The sequence below is a fragment of the Cynocephalus volans genome, chromosome 3 (assembly GCF_027409185.1).
Source record: "Cynocephalus volans isolate mCynVol1 chromosome 3, mCynVol1.pri, whole genome shotgun sequence".
Lineage (NCBI taxonomy): Eukaryota > Metazoa > Chordata > Mammalia > Dermoptera > Cynocephalidae > Cynocephalus > Cynocephalus volans.
In genome coordinates this window covers 37938003-37961820 of record NC_084462.1, presented here as the reverse complement: position 1 = coordinate 37961820, position 23818 = coordinate 37938003, and the positions used below count along the sequence as shown (strand labels likewise).

Here is a 23818-nt window from a genome sequence, read left to right as displayed (position 1 = left end):
GCTTTCTTACCCGGCTTCCACATATAAGCAATTCAATTTCTTCTGGTCTGAATAAGTACTTTAAGGGAGATTCATTGGTCACCATATGAAAACCTCTCCGAAAAGCCTTGAACTGTTTTTCTACTGACTTATTGAGAATGTAGTCAGAATAGAGATTGACAAATTCCTGCAGAAAACATTAACCACAAAAACTTCTTATAATATGCTGTACAAACAAAACACAACTACTATTGGGCTGCACAGCTTTTCTGTTTTTATTTTCCCAAGGACAAAACATTCAAGATTTTTTTTAAAAATTCAAATTGTAGACATACAAAGGAAAATACTTCTTATAATTTCACAGTTCTCTGTGGTAGCCAATATTAAACCATAAAAAGGCCATCTACATAAAATGGTTATACATATAAACCTCAATTTTGATAGTGTTTTAAACAGAACTAAATATAAAAGCTGGGGCCTCAATACAATTTTTTAGGTTCCCTCAACAGGTATGCAAACACAAACACATTTAAACCATGTATACACCTATTTATAAAAGCCAATGATTTTAATAGAATGAAATGTACTGGATTTGAGCTAACCACAGTCTCATGTTTTCTAGTACAGAATACTTGGTAAGCTGCCTACTGTATCCAGTTCAGCAAAATGCTGGTGTTTTGCTTGACACATAAGCTACTGTACCAAATCATAATGGGAAAATGTACTTTGTATCCTTACTGAGTATAATATTTTATCAAAAAAGTGTATTAATATAAACACATTTCTTAAAGGTATACTATATACTTATAATTTTCCTCTTATGTTCTGAATTTTTCTCCTGTTTCCAGATGAATACTTTTTAGCCAATAGAAACCCAAATCTGACGTAAGGAATACTTTTCAAAAGTGTATTTATATCACAAATGGAATACATATGTGTAGATTAAATGCACTTGTTCTGTGATAAAAGCCTTAATCACATGGCTCTTATTTACTTCTACAGCTTAATATGAGAAACAACCTGCTTCTTGCTTCATAGCCATGCTTAGTTATTCGTTATCACTCCACATCCTTTCTCTAAAAGGGACTTAGTGCCCTACTGTGTATTCTCATACCAGCTTATAGAAAACTGTGGCTCTACCATTTACATGAACTTGGTTACTTGATTTCTTGGTTCTCTGTACAAACTATATAAGATATTCTTTGAAAATTACAAGCATACATGCTTTGAAACTGTTAATAAACAAACAAAAAACGACAATATAAAAACATTTATTACCTTCCTGTTTTCATTTGTAATCGGAATTTTATCACCATTTTCCTTTAAGTCATACATCATTGGGTTACCAAAAAGGTCTGTCTGTGATATCTGGAAAGTGATCATCATATCATCTTCCACATTCCCTTCATACTCCAATAAATCTTTTAAACTCTGATATAGAACCTAACAACCAGAAATAGAAAATTGAGGCTACTACAGAACTACAAAATATAACAAATAGCAGTTTATATCACTCTGATTTAAAAAAAAAAAAAAAAAAACTTTTTCAATAAGAATTGAAGTGTAGACGATTCTCTCCTGCCCCCAAATAGTTTATGACCTAGAAAAGAAAGATTGTGAGTCACTGATGATGTCCTATTCTCTACTGAGAAACCCCACACCACTAATTTAGCAACAGATTTCACACTATGCTTTATGAGGACCTATGTGGTATCTCAAGGTTAAGGGGCAGGCTGGGGGGAGAGAAATAGGCACATAAACTGCAGCCAAGCTCCTCAGCCAGGACAAATCTGACTTCATCCGGCTATCTCATATGATTTCATTAAAAAACAAACAAAACATTTAAAAACACTGCTCCAAGATTCAATCTTAACAAAAGCTGCCTGCTGACAGCAATACATAAAAATTTCCCCTTTTGAGTTTCTATATGTTCATGGTACTTCAATCAGCCTAAGACAACTTTATCATAGTAGGTATATATATCAACAAAGATTCCAAACAAAAACTTTACAATTTTTATATAACTATATTTTTGCTTTTAAATAAAATATAGGACATGGAATAAAAAAATGACAACTTACTGGGTGAGAGTCTCCCAAGTCACGAAAGGTGCCTTTTTTCCCCATTAGCTTCCTGTAGACAACCATGGGAAAATGTACATCCAGAATACAGTTATTGTAAATAGCCAGACCCAGTACTATGCCAATCAGAGTAAACTGACCCTCAGTTTCAAAGGAAGATGGATTAAACCAAAACAATTTTGTAGATTCATCATATGTGAACATACCTACAAGAAATGATTTTTAAAAATACATTACTTTTGTGTTTTATTAAAGACTGATGATGAGCAACAATACAAATGTAAAGTTGAAAGAATTACACACGTAAAACTTATATGTATACTGGTGTAACAAAAACTTTTTTCTATTATATTGGCAATTGAGAAAACAATGTCCAAATATATCTGATTGTTATAAATCATGGCAAATGGTGGTATGGAATTTTAAGAAGCCAAGTAAAAAAAGTAATAAGCAGTTTTGGCGGCATTTCCAGAAAAACAGAAAAAATGTTCATTAAATTCAATTTTCTAATTTTAACATATATGAAAAGTTAATTTTCACTCATACTTTTATGTACTCAATGGCTGAAAAATGCAAAAACAAAAAAAGGCTAACATACTTTGAAAATATCTCATTTACAAAAATATAACTAATCTCCATGTACTGTTTTAAAAAAACAATATTGAATTACAGTGAGTTTTCATTTTTTCAAAACTGAACAATGATCCTGTATTTTTCTAGCACCTTGCTAACAAAGTCAGAAGACCCTAAGTACATAAACATAAATTTATATAAATAAAGTATAGTACACATATTAATTGTGAGCCAATATGTAAAACAAAAGTAGTTTTGTAGTCTTTCATTTTCACATGGTCTTCACTATTCAAAACTCAAACATGGAGACCTTCTTTAAACCACTCATTAAAAAAACAAAATGTTTGGTTTTACCTGTCTGAATGAGCGTAACTAAGACAGAATTATCTTTTTCCCTTTTAAAGAAATGCCTAAGGAAAAATTAAACATTTAATTAAATTTACAACTTATTTTACTACATGTTTTTCAGCTGCTACTGTGAAAGTAATGAAAATATTTTAAGAATCAGGTCTGAAAAAGATATGTAATTCCCAACAGAAAAAAGAGTTTAGAAATCAATAAGATAACATATTTTTAAATAAGTTTATAAGAATTTTAAAGGCTTTAAAATGTTCCTTCATTTTCAGTTTTAAAAAGAAAAAAACCTTAAAATGTCACCTTGATTACTAAGAGCATAAATTAAGAATAGGACATTTTTCTAATGCAGTTTAATGTTCATGAAATAATAGTTGAAATTTAGCCAATTCATACTTGAGTGTCACAGTTTAGACCAAGTTACAACATCCATGGAAGTGCTAAAAACTTAATTTGGTTATAATATGGTATAAGTAGGGTCAAAAACAGTTGCTAAATAATTACAATTAATTAATAAATTTAATGAAATGTCACAATGCATGTCCTTGGTCTCAAGAGCAATAAACTATAAGTCAATGAAAATACAAATTACGTAGGTCACTACCCTATTTTGAAGGAAATTTTGAAGTCTAAGAAGATTCCATCTGCAACACATTTTTTCAAGTCCCTGGAAGAAAAGCACCATAAAAGGATGCCTCTTATAAAATATTCCTTTGATATTTCTACTGTCATCATTTCAGTTACCTTTACTATCAACTGGAAGTGCTTAATGTATGTTTTTTTCTTAAAAGTTTTTCTGCATATAATGCAAGCATATTTCATAGCATATTTCATAGCATTTCTAGATATATCAAAAGCTAGAGCTATGGTTTACCAAACTTATGAAGCTTATAAATTCCTTATAAAGTTCATAAATTAAATTTCTATCTCAAAAAGGGCATGGTTTTATGTGTCTCTGGTTTACTTGAAACAAATTACATACAAATGGCACAGCCTTCTGATTAATAAACATTAGCTAAAATATGAATAAGTTAGTCTCACCTTAACTGTAATTATATCATGAATCCAAAGTGCTTGCACGCACGCGCGCGCACACACACACACACACACACACACACACACACACACACACACACACACACACACACACACACACACACACACACACACACACACACACAATAACAGAAAGGTCAATTCAGTGTACATACTGACAATCAACAGGCTGTAACAGGTCAACTCTCAAAGCTTAAGGGAAACGATGCACGTTATTCAATGACAAGTTCCCCACAACTCTAATGGTAACTTTAGTGGAAACCTTTTCCTGTAATTGTCACATATTCAAATTTAAATGTAAGCAAGCCCAGTAACTAAATGGTTATATTGTAGAAATTGAACAAACTAAGAATAATCCAGTTAAGCAGACCATCCAAGAGGCTGCATCTTTTCCCTGTTCTACTTGGCCTATTTTGTCTAATACACACAAAAAAAGGATAAAAAATGGAAACTTTGATCCTTCACTCTCAAACTGACATACATAATCAGACTTTTCCAAACTGTGTTCAATGAAAACTCTTCTGGGAAGCAAATATCATTAGGTGTGAGGTGAAAAATGGGTTCTAGAGGTCAAAAAAGTTTGAGGGAAACATTACTATATTAAGCCCCAAGAAACGTTTTAGCAAACGAATCCAGTTAATTTGATATCAGCTAGTGTTTCCGAACTTTGACCACTTGAACACTTGTGAGACATTCTCCCAACATTTTTCAAACCACTGTTCTTCGAAACTCCAGGAACTGTTTTAGATTACAAAGAGCAAAGAAATCCTTCTATTGTTTAATTTACCAAAAAGATAATTTCCTTTATTAGAAACCCACAAATTTAGTCATTATCTATGATTCTAGGTAATCCATACCAAAACCTTTTTTTGCTGCTCTTCATAACTGAGAATTATAAGCCAAAGTAAACAAACTCTTATTTCAAAAGGATATGACACCACAGATATTTACCAATATCTGGATTGAAGATTTCCTCCACAACCAGCTGGAAAAATTCTTTGGAAACACCTCCCTCATCAACTCCTTGTTCTCCTTCAAATTCCACGTACAACTGTTTCTTCAAGTCTGCAGGATTTTCCATAGCGATCATCTCTAGCTAGTGATTGAAAAGATAAATGTGAAACAAACGTGACTGCCAGTAGCAGGATAAAAGCCAAATAAGAAGTAGAAGCAAAATAAAAAGGAGTAGGGCAAGGGAACAAATAAAAAATGTTGGCTTTTTATTTTTAAATGGAAACAGAAAGCAAATTGATAAAAAGCCAGTAAAGACAAAGATTCAGTCTCACAGATAATAAAAAATAGGATAAAAGAAAACCAAACAGTAAAAGAGTTGCTTTTTAGCTTTACTGATTTCTTATAAAATTAACAGAGTAAGACTTTCTGTTACTTGTATACATACAAGAAATCTGGGCTATTCAGTTAGGACTTGGAAAGAAGTTAATAAAGAGGAATGCTTAAGTGACTACTCAAATTAAATCATTTCAGCAAAAACAACGGAGTACAGAGTTCGATTTCAAAATTGTTCAGTAGTAGCCCTTTATGTTTATTAGAATTGAAACTCAAGAGTTAATTAAGTCTTAATATCTATTAAGGCGTAAGTAAAATAATTTCAATTAAGAAAACTACATTGGATAAACAGGGAACAGTTTAAGGTCTCTCATAAAAGCACTTAGTATAAACTACGGCTTTTTAATGAATTAGAACTCATACCTACATTTTCTTGAAAGCAGGTGAGACATACCCTTCCCTGCTTATGTCCTTACTCTTAACTTCTAATAGTTATCAAACCACAGTGTCTAGCATTTTTCAACAGTAAATCTTTCAGCAATACTTTTTGTATGTACAGAGCAATGAATGCACAAGTGATTAACCTGTCACTGAGATTAATCATAAAATCAACACTAGATTCTAACATAAAATTTGTTTTGTTTTTATTTAATGTGAAATGTTTATACTGTAATTTGTTTTTATAGAAAATTTATTTATCTAAAATTAACTAACAGTATGCCTAATTAATTATCCATCTTATTTGCTAAACTGCCTTCAAACATCTGTTGGCTGTTAAAAAAAATTTTTACTCTTGAAGATGAAAATTTGCCAGAACAAGATATTTAAGAGTGTTCAGGTTATTACAACTATTTTAATGGAATTTTAAAAATGGTTTTGAGCAATGCGAACATCAATAGAATAAGTTTACTATAGTAATAAAGTAATGAACTTTTAGGTAACAATACTCCTTCAGGCATTTTAGTTTGTCTATAAAAATAAAATATTAAATTCACGAATCAGGTCAGATTGCCCTAGATCATTGTTTTTCAAACTACCAACTGCAACTCAGTGGGCAGGTGTAATCCATTAAGTGATTTGCAACCAACAAAGGGAAAAAAATCAGAATGTATTTCACACAGTAATGAAACCTACTCTTTTGTGAAACTTTTGTTTCAATTAGCTGTACAGATGGATATGTATGTGTGTACTGGGATGTCACGTAAAGTATTTCTTACTAGGGGTTGCAGTCAAAAAAGTCTGAAAAAACTGGCTGAAATTATCTGTGAATATCTTCAAATTTGGGGTTCTACAATTCTGTAAACTAAGTCTTTAGCTTTTAAAAATGTCTGTTCTTGTTCAACAGTGGTTATCTAACATTTACAAAATCATTTTTAGGACAAGTTATATTAAGAGATTTTATTTTTGAGACAGCGTTTTATTGTGGAAGGATTAAGGGTCAAATACTCCTTACTAGTCCCAACTGTCACTTAGCATAACTTTTAACCTTTAAAACTTTAGCAAGCGACTCAGTTAAGCCTCAGTTTTCTCATCTGCAAAGAAAAAAAAAAAAGGAATACTTACTCTTCATACTACAAAGTTGTGAAGTCTTAATAAGAATATAGGAGAAAGAGTGCTATAGAGTACGCAATATTAAGAAGATAACACATCATACTGTTACTTTTTAAAACGACTTTGCTCTTTAAACAAAAGATTCACAATTTTATGCACCCAAAGGAACCTGACATGGCCTAGTTCTGAGACTCGAGTCAAACAAATGTAGATTCAAAAATAACCTTGAGGAAAAAAAATAGTTCTAGTTGGAAACCTGTTTCCAAATAAAGAGTAAATAGAATTTTAAAGACTGAAATTAGAATTACCATCTCAGCTCAAATGCAGTACTAGGCCAGCATCCTATATATTGCCATGTAACCCATTTCTAGTTTTCTTCTTCAGGTCCTAACTAGCTAGGTATTAAAGGATGTAAGTCAATGTTTATACCTGCCTTTACATACAAAGACAAACTTGCTTACATCAAATATAATATACTCCACAATGAAGAAAAAAAGATTACCTAATAATTAGACTGTGCATATTGTAGCTTTTCCCCATTAACATTCATAAATGACTTCTTTTAAAGGATTTAGTGGAGAATTTCCACAAGATTCGATGCCCTATGTTCTATCCTTAGCTCCACCTAGAACATGTCATACAAATGAGGCAAATTTATCTTCATTCTTAATAAGATACTATAGTCCTGTCCACTTCCACCAATCCCTACTCTATATTCCCCATCTTGGGTACCAAAAGAATTCAGTGCAATATGTTCTATTACGGTAACTTTAAAAATAAACTCTACGTCTCTTTGATTTAGATTCATCTGTAAAATAAGCATAATACAACAATAAACATGTGAAATGCTTAGATGAATTCCCTGCACAGTCAGTGCTTATAAGTACTAGCTGTTGTTGTTGCTGTTATTATTATTATTATTTTAATGGTTATAAATTTTTTTCCAGCTTGTCTGAAAACCTAACAACCATGACATAATAGAACAAAAATATTCCATGAATACCAGCAAAAACAATATACAGCACTTATGTAGCACTTTACATATCGCAACTGATTTAATCTTCACAATGACCATATGAGATAGGTAATATCATCAATTCCATTTTACAGATGGGGACCCTGAGTTAACAAAAAGTTAAATAATTTTCTCAAGTCACACTTAGTAAATCACAGAACGGAGATTCCAATCCAGGAAAGAAGCTCTTAACTGCTATGCTTACTGCCTCTCCACAGTGACTAGAAATATTTTTTTTTCATTTTTTTTTTTTTTTTTTTTTTACAGCAAATACATATTACTTTTAGAATCAGGATGTAGGGCCGGCCCGTGGCTGGCCCGTGGCTCACTCGGGAGAGTGCGGTGCTGATAGAATCAGGATGTATTCGAATGTAAATATGCAAAAAGAATGATCTGAAGAATATCTGAAGAATAGTTGGCAACTGAATTCTGCAGGTGAAAATCTCCAATTACTATCTATTTTAGATTACCATTCTGATTTATGTAAGTGATTTTGTAAAATATTGATCATTTAAGGATACATGGGTAGCCTATGCTTTTTTAAAAAATATGCTTTATTTTTAATTGTGGTAACAAATACATAACATTAAATTTAGCAATAACCAATTTGACAAAGGCCGTTATTACATAAGGGGCTATATTTGTTTTTTCTTTTTCTTAGAAATAACAACCTCTAATCCAATGTTTAGAAAATTAGAAAATGATTTAAGAATTAAACTGTAAAGGTGTATTACTTTATATAATAGCTAGATCATCTAAAACTCAATTTTTAAAATCAAAAGTTGTTTTAAATTCAGTAGAATATCTGGAAATTGAAGGAATATGGCAATGAATATTCTGAAAAGGAGAATTTATATGAATCCCTGAATTCATTTAGTGTACATACAGGTGTGGATTTTTATACAATACAGGTAGTTCTTAAAGTAGCATATATTTTGTATTAATTTAATATGGAGACTAAAGACTGAGATTCTGAGGAAAAATAAACAAAAACATACTGGACGTAATGACATCTACCTCTTCCTTATATGATTTCCTCTTCTTACTAAGTCTCTTGATTTCATCAATTGTTGGATAAAACGATTTTCAATTTCTGAACATTTAACTGGCCATGATGATGAAATCCTAGAGAGATCATTTTTTAAAAATTGACCTGATATCAAAACATCCCCAGAATACCTAGGTAGGATGACATCTCAATATAAAAATATCATATTGCCAGATTTACAAGAATCAAAAAGAAGACCCCATCACTTAAAATCTTACTATATTCTCGGCTATTACATCAAATCCATCCTTATCTGTAATTGAAGAAAGATCACTTAACTGTATGGAAATTTAAGTAGAAGTAAACTTCTCACTTTCTAGAAAGGCTAGCACAGACAACTTGTTAGACTCTATGATGAGCAGTTCACTACTGAGTAGGCTTAAACTACTGATTAAAATGAGATTTTTAGATTATCCAGATATATTTAATTTTTTCATGCTCTCCATAAACAGATGAAGAAAAGTTTATTACAGCTTAAATACAAAGTTTAAATGTAGGTAACAGCTAAATCACATAATCACATCTGTCTGTGAGACCCGGAATCCTGAGTTTTACTTCCAGTTCTGTCATTCATTTCTGCAGGCCAAAATCTCTCTGTATTTCATTTTCCTCAAGTATAATATTAATATATAAAAAGGAGTTTGGTGAGTTTCATTGTTTCAAATTACTATATGATGCTGAGAATCTATGCAGATCTGCTTCATTCTCTCATGCTAGCTCCAAGAAATTACTCTTAAAACATAAACCAAGCATGGAAGTTCTTCATTTTAATTAGAATAAATCATAAGAAACAACATTAGTAATTGCATGAAGCATAATAAACTTATGAGATACAATTAAACACATCCAGGGCAGCACAGAATAATCTTATTCTCGAAGCACTGTAGGTCAATTGATAGATAAAAGAATCAAGTTCGTGTTTCAATAACTAAGGGTGCTTGCCAAGGAAGATGCTGGAAGCTGGATTAGACAGTGCTGCCTGAGCCCAGATAAAACGGGTCAGTGATTTTTAGAGGGAATTGAGTAGAACTTCCTGGTAGTAGGACTTTTCATTTGTGCTGATAACCTTTATCTTGCTAGTTCCCATTTTGGGACTTCTCTATCCAGTTCTATATCCCAGCTATTTCTCTTGGTTTTTAGCTGTCTACTCAAAATTCTAGAACTCCCTGTCTAATGAGAACCAAGTCTCACACCACCATCAACCCCTATTCTAAGCCTGCTCTCCTCATGATTCTCTTAAAAATCTGGCAGGTACCTAAACATATACTTGCATATAAAAGTGACCTCAATACATATGTATATATACAAACTGCACCAATAGATGTCTTCCTAAATACTGGCTTGCAGCCTGCCTTATCAGAATAAAGTACAGACTCCTAGGCTCCACACCAAAACTCCTAATCTGAATCTCTAGAGGGTAGGGCTTTCAAAAAAAAAAAAATTTTTTTAAACAATTTTCCTATTCAAATGTGAAGGCAGTTTGGGGCACTACAAAGACAAAGACGGTTACTGTCTTCTTCAATGATATGCATAACTCAACCTCTAACTCCTTTAAAAAGTAATTTTTAAAATTCTGGGAATGCTTTGTTCTAAGAAAAATGAGAAATTATCTACTTTTAAAAGAATACACAAATGAATAAATTTGTAGTAACCTCATCACATTAGGATTGTTTTCATTCAAATGGAAACTGAGCTCTGAGCTCATGTTTATCATTGTACCATTTTCTAAGGTACAACAACAAAAAGATTAAAAATAAGTCCTAGGGGAAATATTTCAGTAACTAAGCAGGGGTGTGTGGAGAGTGTTCTTAAGCAATTCTGAGATATCTATTTGTGGAAAGACATCTTATATTTTATATTTCATTGAATAGCGTGCCCTACAATCAATGGTATCTTAGATTTGATAAAATACTACAAACACTAAGTCTCTTGTCATCAAAGATAGGTTTTTAGTTCCTCTAAAAACTCCAGTTCAGAAAAAATTGGTTACTCTGGTTTGAATTTCATGGCACATAAAAACAATGGAGATATTTAAAAAAAAAAAAAAAAAAATCATACTTATTAATTCAAGTTACTACCCCTCACTCTTCCTCCAACCTAATCAGTCTTAAAATTAGCAACTGAAAAATAAGAGCCAATAGAAAACATACTTAAGAGTGTCATATTATATAGTCATTATTTTCTGAGCCTCAGAAATGGATAAAAACTAAAGAGTAGCTCTGAGGTTCCTTTTAGCTCTGGAAGTCTAGAATCCTATCATCTTAATTATTTAATTATCAATATTAAGCTCACAACAAAGTTTTTCATTTCTTCTGTACTGGACTCTATGGTGCAGTTCAAAATTAGGAGGTCATAAGAAGGTGGTCAATGGGTTTATTTTGATTGTCAAACTGTGATAAGGAAGTAAAGTAGATCCTTGGGGAATAAGATGTCAAAAACACCATCACTACTCGAGAGTTCACATCAGCGAATGATCTTAAACCACTTTCTGCTGTAAACCATCTACTTTGTGTTTCTATAATAATGTGACTTTATCATAACCATCACCTATTGTTTCAAAAAAAAAAAAAAAAAAAAGGCAGATTATCAATTTGACTTCCAAGACCTATTTTGACGCTTATTTTTCTAACCTTTTCACATTGTTATTTATTCAAAAAAAAAAAAGAAAGAAAGAAAGAAAGAAAAGGAAGGAAGGGTGGAAGAAAGTTAAGAGTAAAATCTGCTTACAGTGAGGATTTAGGCACCCTAAAAAACTTCTCAGTAGGAGCCATCTCTTTGTTTCTCCACTGGTTATCAAAGTGCCTAACCCACGGGACTTATGAAGTAAACTGCTTTTGTGGACTGGTAATATTGAAGTACAAATATTATCTAGTGAATCTGGATTTAAAATAGGCCAAATCGCAATATCTACTATTGACATAATTAAGCATGCTAAAAAAAATTGTTAGTATAATTAAAAAGCTCACACTTAATTTTACTCTAACACCTGCTTAGAACAAGCCATTAAAACCTGAAATAGTTGTTTCCTCGAAATCCTAGAAATCATTTAAAAAATAGAATAAAGTAAGTATACAAGTACCTAAACTTTTGTTGGTTCTTACCTTTGCTTTACCAGGGAAAAAAACGGGGAAGGGAGGAAAATAAGACTGGGTGGACTTCTGAGAATGCACGTGAGAAATGTGGACAATTTTTTTTAACCCTGGATTGAATCTTACACAGAGTAGTTTCATTGTTTTTTAAAGGCCAGGCATAGCTTTTGCTGAAGACAGATAAGGGAACCCACTCCAAGAGGCCAAACATAAAAATGCCTAGTTTTGGCACTTGCAGTTCTGCTTTAACAATGGATATTCATAGATAGACCCCAACATGCTTTTCATAAAATATCACTCACATTATTATAAAATACCCTACCATTCCGCTAAACAATGTAAAATATGTTGCTGGCTGCCTGATGAATGGTCATTAAGTGTAATTAATTATTCATGTAGACCAAAACTGTATAAGTAAAATAAAGAGCACTAGAAAGCAAACAATGATAATTACTTCAGGTAGTTAATGCCTGTTTCTGTCTCCACTGAGCAACTGCTCAAGTTGCTTAAATAATGCAGAATCTTTCTTCAACATTACAAGCATATATATTTTTAAAAACCAGTATTAAAGAAAAGAGGCACAAGATCTTTGCAACTTAATTTCTGAGATGTCAAACAATTTTTTTCACTGGTTTAGTTTTATAAATTCTCAGATTCAGACAAGTCCATTCTGAAACTGAAATACATTTTAAAATAAATATCACTACTTCCTATTTGTCGGTGTCACGGTTCCCATCCTTTAGTGATATTAAATTTTACTTGAAGCTGATGAAAAAGAACTAGCAATACCATGAATGCAAAAAAACCCTGCAGTAAAGCACCCTGTGACAAATGTAAATTTTGGTAAAATGTTACTTGCAGTTGGTTTCTGTCTTCTGGTCAGCCCTGTATTCTTAAATAGGAACAATAAAATTCTTATCTTCTGTGGAGGAAAGGAAGGAACAAGAGGCAACCCCCTCTGGTGAAACAGGAAGTTAGAAGATGGATACCTGAGTTCCCAGTATTTTCCTAACTCAATCTCCCTGGATTTGGTTGATGATACAGGTACCATTAATCCCAAAATTACTGGAATAGCTGCTATTTTCCCATAAGTTCCAAGACCTAGAGTTGCCCCTATGAATACTTAAGTGAGAAGAAACTACCACAACCAGACAGTGCCATACAGGAACATTGTGAGTGGCCCAGCAGGACCCCAAATTCTTACTGACAATACACAATGACCTGCCCTAGTCACATCAACAAATTCACATAATGCAACTCTAAATGTTACATGATGAAATTTTTTGGATACTGCTTATAATTGTATGGTATGGTTTTACTGCACTACTTCTCCTAGTTAGACTTTACATCCATACATACTCAGGTATTTCCACATTTCCATCATTCCTGTGTTCTGGTCTGGTCTTTCCCCAACACCATCTTCTCTCCTTAATGAAGAAACTTTTGGGGCTGGTTTACAAGATTTGGAAAATCCATTCTTTTTCAAAGAGAGAGTAATTATTACATAAGACAACCACTACTTTGTAGAACACATTTATAAACAGGACAGGAGCAACAAAAGTATACTACTTATATTTAATATCAGAAAGTCCATGTGTTCCTATGCTACATGACACCATTTTTTCCTTTCAAATGGTTACTTATAAAATAAATTCACTAAACTGCATCACAATATCGCCATCGTTTGGTTTTTAATCTAGTATTGATTTTAAACAACAGCCCAACTTACCCGGACAAGCGCATCATCTATGATATGGTCACGTCTAACTTTGAGTCTCAAATATGGATTCAACTGCTGTCCTTGAACTAAGCTGTAGAGAACAGTGATTCTTCTTTCACTGTACATACGAATTCTATTGTCATAATATAATCCCAAATTCTTGGTGACAGCATTCAATATAAAGGGACATGTCATAAAAGAGAATTTGTTCTCTGTTTCTACTTTGAAAAAAGTATAATCTTTATCCATTTCTAGAACTTCATTCAGTGGTTCATTAATAAACTCTTCAAAAGGGATAAGTGGTTTTCGACAATCCAGAGTTTTAACACCAAGTTCAGTTTCCAATGGATCCACTCGAGGACCTTTCTTATTTCTTCTTTCCTCTCCCAAAAGCTCCTGAAGTGTCAATTCACTGGACTCAGGGATGGGCTCTTCATCATCTTCTTCATTATGATTTGTGTCCACTTCCCCTCCCACTACATTTGCATAGTAAACCATTTTCAAGCACTTTGAAGCAGCAACGATGGCATCATCATCGTTCACTAGATTTCGACTGTTAAATTCATTGCTTATGACTTTGTAAGTAATAAGTTGCTGAAATGTTTCCATCATTCTCCGAATCTGGTCTGCACTGTACTTAGACCACAGTCTAATCAGTTTTCCTTGGGCTGCAAGGGGTAGCTTGCTCATTGCTTTGCAAAATAACGGCAAAGCCATTTCCAGATATTCAGGACTGTGGAGATTTCTATTCTCCATCACAATAATGAACAAATTCAGATAATTAGGATCTCGGGAGTATACATTGTGATACGTCAAGTCACATTCCACGTTAGGTGACAAATACACAAGTGCATTGAGAAAGGCAGTTTCTATTTTTTCATTAGAGAGCAATCTGGTGTAAACCCTTCTAATGGCATCAATATCCACAGACACATCATCAGGGCCTAATTTTTGTAAATTGTTGTCTCCCTGTGAGCTATCACCTATCCTTGAAGAAGATGCTTCTGAATCTTCTTCCATAGCAGCAGCAGAACATGCAGCTTTTTCCTTTTCATCTTCATCCTTGTCTTCATCCTTTCCTTGAAGAGATTTCAGTTCTTCCTTGGTATGTTGTTTGACTTTCCGAAAACTCTGTACTAATGCCTCAGCACTAGAAAAAACTCTTCCAATAACACGAATTAAAGGGGAATAATCCTCTCTCTCTCCACATAATTCAAGAATTTCATAGACCGTCTCTTCTGTTAGGTAAGTCACATCTAGAAAATTAGAGTAAAAAAGAGAACATTTATTTTCATAGTATATACATGTTTACTTTGTGGCAATAAGTTCTAGTAAAAAGTAAAACAGCAAAACATTTTGGACTCAATATCATTTACAATTTGCAACTCTTAAAAAAAAAATTATCCAGTACTTATTTCCAACCAACAAAATATTATGGTTATCAATTTTTTTCCCCCATGAACTACTAATACCAACAGCCTGACCCATTATTTTATATATTTTCAACAATAACCAGCTTTTAATGAGGTCATGATAGTTCAAACTTACTTTACAATCAAATGTAGCTTTAACTGCAAATATCAACCAATATATTATATGCTGATCCATCATAATACATCTCTTACAACCTGGCTGTAGAGCTGAAAATCCTACCTTCATTGTGCCAAATATACCCTTACACATGTACTGTACAACATGTAAAAATTTTTAATATTATTCCTACTTCTGCTTTAATATATTTGCATCACAGTCAAAGACAATATAAAATGCAAGTTATCACTGAATAAATGGCCTCAAAGTTGAAGCACAAAAATACCAAATTTTATCACATTAACAAATCTGATTTGTTGCTACTACCAGAGTGTCCTAAATCTTTAAGAACTAATCGTCAGGTTTGTTCTATTAAGAATACATAGGTATCTTTTGCTAAATATCAGTAATCTCTTCAAAAAGCAGAAAACCACTAACTGGGAGCCTATTTCTTATTTTAATTGGAAAATATTATAATACCTTCTTACAAGACAACACAAAATGCCTATCTAATTTCCTAAAATGTAATCAAAACATAGAAAGTACTTACTATAAATTAACTATTCTGTTAGGACATAAAACATTTTGCTTCCTAGTAATCAAATCACGAGGCTGTTAAAAAGGCTTGCTTTGCATGCAGTAACAGGGCCCGTCTTACGGTAGAGCAACATTCTAGACCGGTATACCCTTTGCCATGCATTCAGAACATCTTCAAATGATTCTGATATTCTACTAATCCTATATAGAATGTACCAATACTTTTCCACATGTTTTGTTTGAAATGTTGCACTGAGTTTTTCAGATATAAAATTGGTCCAAAAAACGTTGTAATTAGAAATGTAACCATTCATAAAGTTTGGGTATCAATAAAAAGAGATGTTTTACCGAGAAAACATTACATGAAGAGACATTTTTGGAAGATTAACCTGTATGTTTTGTAATATATGTATGTTCCTAAAAATACTCTTAAATCTATAAAATTTTGCACTTAAAAAAAATCTTATGCAAAAACAGAATTTCAGAAAGACTATCAATTACCTATACAACTTTGTAACCAGAGCTAACAAACATAATCAATAATCAATATAAGAGTACTAGTGTAGTTCAGAACATCTTCAAATGTTAAAGCATCTATAATTCCTAACAGAAATATACTACAATAAATACAGAACATTGCAAAAAAAGGGGGGGAGTGTGGGGGGGAGCAGTAGCATATTGAAACTGCTAGATTACATAGACTTGAGCAAAAGGGGGGAACAGAGTATAAAACTAGGGAGAGACACACAATAAACACCTCTAAGATGGAGCACATGGCCAAAAAGAAGATGAGTACATCCATTTTGTACCATACTCTCCCATGGCTGGCTGCATTCAACGTTGCCAGCACATTCTACATTCAGCTACTGTTAATTTGTGGTGCACACCTGCTGGAGAAATGTGTATAATGGAGTGAATGCAGTTTCCACATTATACATATTAGCAGCATTCACTTATTTATCCACAGTATGTGAGCTAATTCATCAAACAGAAGTAACTATACATTTTGAAGCAACGAAGTTGTATAAAGTAATGAAAACAGTTTTACTGTGGAAACAAAGTAGAAGCTATAACACAATTCCACTTCACTAATTCATTTAAACTTGATTCCAATGATGTTACCGAAAATTTTAGAGGCATTCTCTAACTCATATATGTCTTAAACAAAAAGCTTTCTCTTTAATATAATTGCCTCTCATGGGGCTAAGCCCTTACAATTATTCAGAAATTTGCTTCCTTGGTTACTAATTACCTTCGTTGAAGAAAAGAAAGACTGGAATTTAGGAATAAGGAAAAAAAAAATAAAAAACTTTAACAATTTTGGAATATAGGACTATTTAAAAAACAAAAATACTTGAGTGAAGATTGCCATTGGTCATGATCCCTGGCAACATGAATGTACCAAATGCCCAGGAGAAGACTCAGCAGGATATGGGAAGACTGTATTAGAAGGACAAGTAGAACTGTTTCCCAGAAAACTACTAGAAAATTTGGCCTTTCCTTCAGAAATGGAAATAACTATGCTTCCTCTGCTTCTTTCCACACATAGTCCTGAGGGGGGAGGAGGAGGTTTCCAGAACCCATACCAAATACTTAGTCCAGGTATTCTATAATTTAAACAGCTTTGTGGTTTAGTTGTAGGAGATTAACTACCAGTTAAAACATTATTCCTAGGAGAAATTTTTAAAGGTTCTAATCAAGCCATTAACAAATGAATTTTTGGAATATAATCCTCTAATTAGTGACCGTTAGACCAGTAAAATGTAGTTAAGTCATTAATGCAATTATTATTTGTCCTTTACTACAATACAAAAATGGTTCTACTATACTAATATGTCTTAATGTCACAAAATAAGGCAAAACAAACAAAAAATTTCACACATTTAAATCTCTAATATGATTTTCAGTCAACAATTTTCAATTAAAAACAGAACATCTTACCTTTAAAATCAACTCTAGCTCTTTCCTTCTTGTTCATCTTTACCTCTGAGCAGGAGTTGTTAGGGGTACCTTTCGAGTTCTCAAGGTAAGCTGAGCTTGCTCCTTTCTTGGAGGGATGAGGATCACAGAGTTTTGCATTAATCTTATAAAGTTCGAGGGCTTTAATAGCTGCTGCATTGTTATCCATACGAAGAAAAGTTGGACAGGAAGCACAAAACTCATTCGTGCAGGCCTCATTTCCACAGCCCTCAGTTAACTGGTGGTAGTAGCGTTCTATTAAATGCTTTGCAGCTGCTCGCTTCCTGTACCAAACATTCAAACAATAAGCATGGAGATTAGTACAGCTCTCAGGTACAAAGCTCAACAGATCATCAAGGCAGAAGTTAGTCAAGCACTGAAGTAATAAACTTACATATTAAGATGTGGTGTAGAAAATGGAGATCCACTCTATTTAGCTACAACTTTTGACTAGTGAAATATTTGAGAAATATTTTCTAAGATACTATAATAAAGAAATGTCAAATGCTTATCAAAAGCATTGTTTTAATACTTTCCTTTGATTAAAAAACGGGAGGGGGACTGTTTGATGGTACATGTGCTTAAATTGCTTAGAACAATAACTGAAGAAAATCACAACGTTTGTGGCTTTCTATGAGTTTTATTTTATCACTTTAAAAATGAGCATTAAGAAAACAAGAATCTACTTAAAGCATCAATCCAGTTTTCCTTTATATTAAAAATCACCATTTTGTTTTAACAGTTTCTAAATACTTGATTTATAGTTAACAGAATTTCTCTCTGTAATTTTAAAAAAATGTTTTTTCCATGTATCTACCACATGGGAGATTTAAAAATAAATTTATAACTGAAATATCCAAAGATAGCATTATACTACAAGAAAGTGATTCGAAAGCATACAATCTTAAACCTAAAGCTTTTCACTAAATCTCCTCACTAATTCTGTTATTATAACATGGAATATTTCAAGTTCCATTAGGGCAAAATTCCTCTTACTTTGTGAACTTAAAGTATGTAGGTTAATGTTCCATTATTGCTGTTCCAGCAGAGGTACCAAGAAGACTGAGGAAGAGATTATTTCACCAAGCAAGAAGTTAGACTACATTATCTCTCTCTATGGCTTATTCATTTCTAAAACTCTATGCTTCTACTAACTGAAGATGAGATTACTATAAGTAGAACAGACTACTGGATCCAAAGGAACATAATTCATAGCTATTAATTTTGGTCCCTAATTCACAAGTACTAGAATAAAAACTACGAAGAATCAAAACTATAAGAAAAAATAATTTTCAAAATGTTCCTACAATTATCTTATTAACATGTAAAACTAAACGTCCAAGGGCAGTGGAGTTTGCATCTTGTTAATCATGAGAAACTCAACAACTAACAAGACAGCAAATAAATACATATGGGACACACTAAGAAGTCCAATTTTATATCAAAAGTAGGACTTTGACTCAAACTATCAAGGTAGATGACAAAGAGTGATAATTCAAAAACACATTCAATTCATTCTGGTGCTTCCATATTTTTCAAATGTTCCATGCAAATCTACCACTCATTGCATGCAGAGAAAATTTTTAAAAACCACAAAACATTTAAAATTGCATGAAAATGACTTAAAAGAAATTTTACTACATGTAGCTATTAACAATCTCACTTAGAAATTATTATTCCAGATATATCACTATGCAAAATATGAAAGTGATAACATGTAAAGAAAGGGGAATGTAGAGTCTAGAAAATTTAAAATATATATTAATATTATGCAGTAACAAATAGGAGATCAATGCCACGTTTTCCCAAACTGCAGTAGATTTCCCTAGTGAGAAAGTAGTTTCCTTTCCAGAGGGAAATTATAAACATTATCAAAAGTCTTAAAAATATGAATACAATATAAATAAAAGATCCCACTTGTGGGAAATAATTGGACAATTCAAAGTATTAATAGTCATTTTCTCTGGGTGATGCGATTGAATGAGTTTTTTAAATTCTTCCATCTTTTTGCTCCTAATGTATTTTTTTCTATAGTAAGCATCCTACTTGTATATTAAAAATTAACAAATATGAGTGGTGAAAATGTTAGCAGTTTTAAAACTTCACATATATCATTTGAATAGCCCCAAGTTTTACTAAATTGTCCCTATGTTTTTTAAAAGATTAAAGTCAAAATACCAAAATAATTTTAATGAGAATGTCAGATTTTGTCCTAAAATAACCCAAAAAAGCCCATCATATATGTAATAGTTTTATATGTACTATATAAAAGAGTGTGAACAGTGAAAATAGAACAAGACTGAGAAATGAGAAGACCTACATTAAGTCTCTGGGCCTCAGTTTTCCCACCTTTCAGAAAGTTCTAATTTTTAAGATATTCTATGTAACATGGAGGTGAGCAAGAAACTAGCACTTGTTGAATGCCCGATAATATACTAAACACATTGCTAGGCACTCTGAGATAGGTTACCTCATTTGAATGTCACAACTGTAAAGATTATCTTCAGTCCACAGCCAAAGAGAGAGACGGACAAAAGTAAAGGTGTCAAATCATGTACCCAAGATCACATAAAGGAAAGTACAGAACCAGAAGAGAAGTCCAGGAGCTTTTCAGCTTCAGAGTCTAAGTCATTTCCACTACATTGCTTTACCAGAGGTGATTCGTTTCAAAACAACTAACTCTTAACATTAGTAGTACTGAAAACGTTTATGGGAAAAAGTCATCCAATAAGTAAAGTGTAACTTGCTGAAAAAGAGTTTAAAAATCTTTTGAAAAATCATGATTTGAATCTCACATTTATGCATGACATTTGGTACCATACAGATAGTCTAAGTTTTTTGAGGAAATGATACCACTATATTATGTAAAGTTAATGTATCTCTAATTTGTTAAGGATCTATGTGCTAGGCACTTTATAAACATTCCCACTTTAGTACACAGTAAACCTTAACAGTTAAGAGCTCACACTCTAAGGCCAGATTGCCCAAGTTCACATGATGGCTCTGCCTTTTATTAACTATGTGACCTTGAATGAGTTACATAACCTTTCTGTGTCTCAGTTTCTTCATCATTAAAATGATGGTATATATGAAAATTATCATGGTTGTCAGAGAATTAAATGTGTTAATATATATAAAGTGTTTAGAACACTGGCTGGCACATACTAACCACTATGTAACTGTTAGCTGTTGTTATTCTATTATCACCCTCACAAATGTATGAGTCAGCTACATTAACCCCCATTCTGCTGATGCTTAGAGTAAATACATAAATATCTAATAAGAGATGTGAACCCACACTTGACTCCAAAATTTGAGCTCCTAAAACCACTAAAGGGAGATTTAAGCGTATCCCTCTCTACTTGATCTGCTTCTCTACCCCAAGTGATCAAGAAGGCTATGCCAGAACCTACATGTTACTGGTGGACTTAACTATCCTCTAAGATGGAAAAGTATACACTAATAATGACTTTTTGGTGTATTTTCTGCCCAATTAAGCCCTGTAAAGTAGGAGTTGCCAAATCATAGCTCATGAACCAAATCTAGCCCACCGCCTGTTTTTAGAGTGATTTACATTTTTAAATGGTTTTTAAAAACTCTGAAAAAGAAATATTTTGTAACGTAAAATTGTACGAAATTCAAATTTCAGTGTCCATAAAGTTTATTGGAACATAGCCAAGCTTATTCATTTATATGCTGTCTGTGGCTGATTTCACACTGCAACAGCAGAGTTAAGTAGTTTTAACAGAGACTGTATGGCCTGCAATGCCTAAAATAAATACCACCTGGCCCTTCATGGAAAAAGTTTGCCAACCCTTAATTTAGAGTCTATTTTCTGTGCCCTCCAGTGACCTTTCCATCTGATTACTTGGCCTCCTCACTCTCTTTGCCTTCAGCAAATAGTAAAATAAAATGTACACCTTTCCCTGAGTATTACTAAAGAAAAGAAGGAAAGAGAGGAAGAAAGGGAAGAAAAAAGTGAGAAAAAAGTGAAGACAAACAGGAGCGGAAGAAAAAGAGAAAGAAAGAAGGAAAAAAATGAAGAAAGGTATTTCCCTGACTAGGTGCCTTTAGTGTTACGTTATCAGCTCTTCACAGTCAAAACTCCCAGAAGAGGACTTAAAGTTTACTTTCTATAATTTCCTCACATTCCACTGACTTTTCTTACTACTAAAAAAAAAGTACCTTACAATATATAGATTTTTACAATAAAAGCATGCCTTTCTTATCTAGTCAGTAATGAAGTGAGACCTTCTAGTGCAAGAGCTCTAAAAATTTAAGTACATGGAAATATTTATCCATTTAAATAGACAATACTTTCTATTTATTTTACTTCTATGATTGAATTACTGAGACAGTCCCACAAATAAAAGTTCTATGGAATAAATCATATTTGGAAGGCCAGATTTTACTCTAGATAACTTGACAGCAATCTTCTTAAAAATGGTTTCACCTGGGGGGAAGTGTGCTGATGTCTGCAATTAACTTTGAAATGTATAAAAAAATAAATGAACTGATGATAGAAGGAAGAATATATGATAAAGTGATGTAAATATTAATGTCAGAATCTAGGTGGCAGGCTGTAAAATTCTTTCAACTTTGCCACATCCTTGGAAATTTTCATAATAAAATGTTAGGGAGAAAACAGTTACCACACAAGGGTACTTCAAAAAATTCTTGGAAAAATACTTAAAAATTAATATGAATCCTCCCATGAACTTTTTCAAGTACCTTCATATTGCAGTTTTCTAGAAAGCGTGCCAATTGGCAGACAGAATGGTTTCATCCACCAGTGACAGAAAGAGGAAAAACAACTTAATTGTCATTAATGACACTAATACCATATTTGCTGACTTCTAATTTAGTTTTCGGAACAGTCCAGTATTTAAACAAAAGAAAGAAATATATAATAATATTGATAAAAATAAGAGTTATAAACTGACTATAATTGTACATAGCAACTAACTTACCCATCAAGGAGACATATACTAGGAAATTGTATTTCATGTTCCTATATATATGGCAAATCATGGGGGTCAGAACCACTGAAATGGCTCCCAATGATATAGGAGGCAGTAGCTGAAAAAGATTTTAAAGTGAACTTAAAAGACAGTTGGAATACAAGCAATGAATACAAGCACTAAGAAGATGAAGCCATAGAAATAGCAGCCGTCACAAAGTGAACATGTGACAATGAACAATGAACAAACAAGATTGGAATTAGAACTAAAAACAGCAATGCAAGAACAGAAATAGTACCTGTGAGATGGAACATAAAAACTAATGGTAAAGTACAGAATAATAAAAGGAGATAAAGGGGAAAGATTAAAAGAAATACGTACTACAAGTAGAGTGACCTTTATTGAAGATGAAGTACAATGAAGATGTGAGAAGTCTAGAAGACAGATATGAAACACAAACTGCCCAAGCCTTATATAATCAGTCTATTGAGCTAATAACCACTGTTCGGTGTTTTCTCATAAGTGGAATGTTTCTTTGTTCCTTCTAGGATGTTGCCTTTGTAAAAACTCTGCTCCCTCTCTGAAAGCTATTTTTAATGTAAAAATTTGTGAAGAGTGAGCAAGAGTGAAAAATAATTCTAGCCTTTGTAGAAACAGATCTATAAAAAATCATATGTGACACAGCTACATTCAGGATAAGTTAGGGTCTGTTACAATGGGATGAAGTGAATTTATTAGACTATTTGAAGACTGAATCTATAACTCTGAACCCATTAGTACCATGAACCAACCCAAAAGTCATTAAATATAGAATACGATAGACTTTTCATGAAAAAATTTAAATACAAATCAATATTTTAACAGCTAGAAATATGGGTAACATAACACTAACCCTCAAGGATTGTTTTATTCCTCTTTATAGTCTCAATGACCAGAGTGCTTGTTATATAATAAAAACAAAATAAAATTGTAGAACTAAATATTTACATAGAATAATTCATCTTTAAAAATAATGTTTTTGTTATTAGTCAAACAGTCCTTGAGGGTTAGTGTTATGTTACCCATATTTCTAGCAGTT

The 23818-nt window shown here is 32.6% G+C and overlaps 1 protein-coding gene across 9 annotated transcripts in view; it reads right to left on the bottom strand.

The window, feature by feature from the left end:
- The window catches only part of UBE3A (ubiquitin protein ligase E3A), a 103426-nt gene that overhangs the window by 18254 nt on the left and 61354 nt on the right, over positions 1-23818 (bottom strand). For 6 of the 9 annotated variants that reach the window (XM_063088886.1, XM_063088887.1, XM_063088890.1 and 3 more), the window contains 6 exons: positions 17762-18063; positions 13763-15009; positions 4995-5139; positions 2061-2266; positions 1258-1422; positions 11-166 (listed from right to left, as the gene is read on the bottom strand). In XM_063088886.1, coding sequence (XP_062944956.1) covers positions 11-166; positions 1258-1422; positions 2061-2266; positions 4995-5139; positions 13763-15009; positions 17762-18063 — 2221 coding nt within the window. The remainder of the gene's footprint in view (positions 1-10; positions 167-1257; positions 1423-2060; positions 2267-4994; positions 5140-13762; positions 15010-17761; positions 18064-23818) is intronic. The other 3 variants (XM_063088894.1, XM_063088892.1, XM_063088895.1) reach the window with 1 other exon arrangement.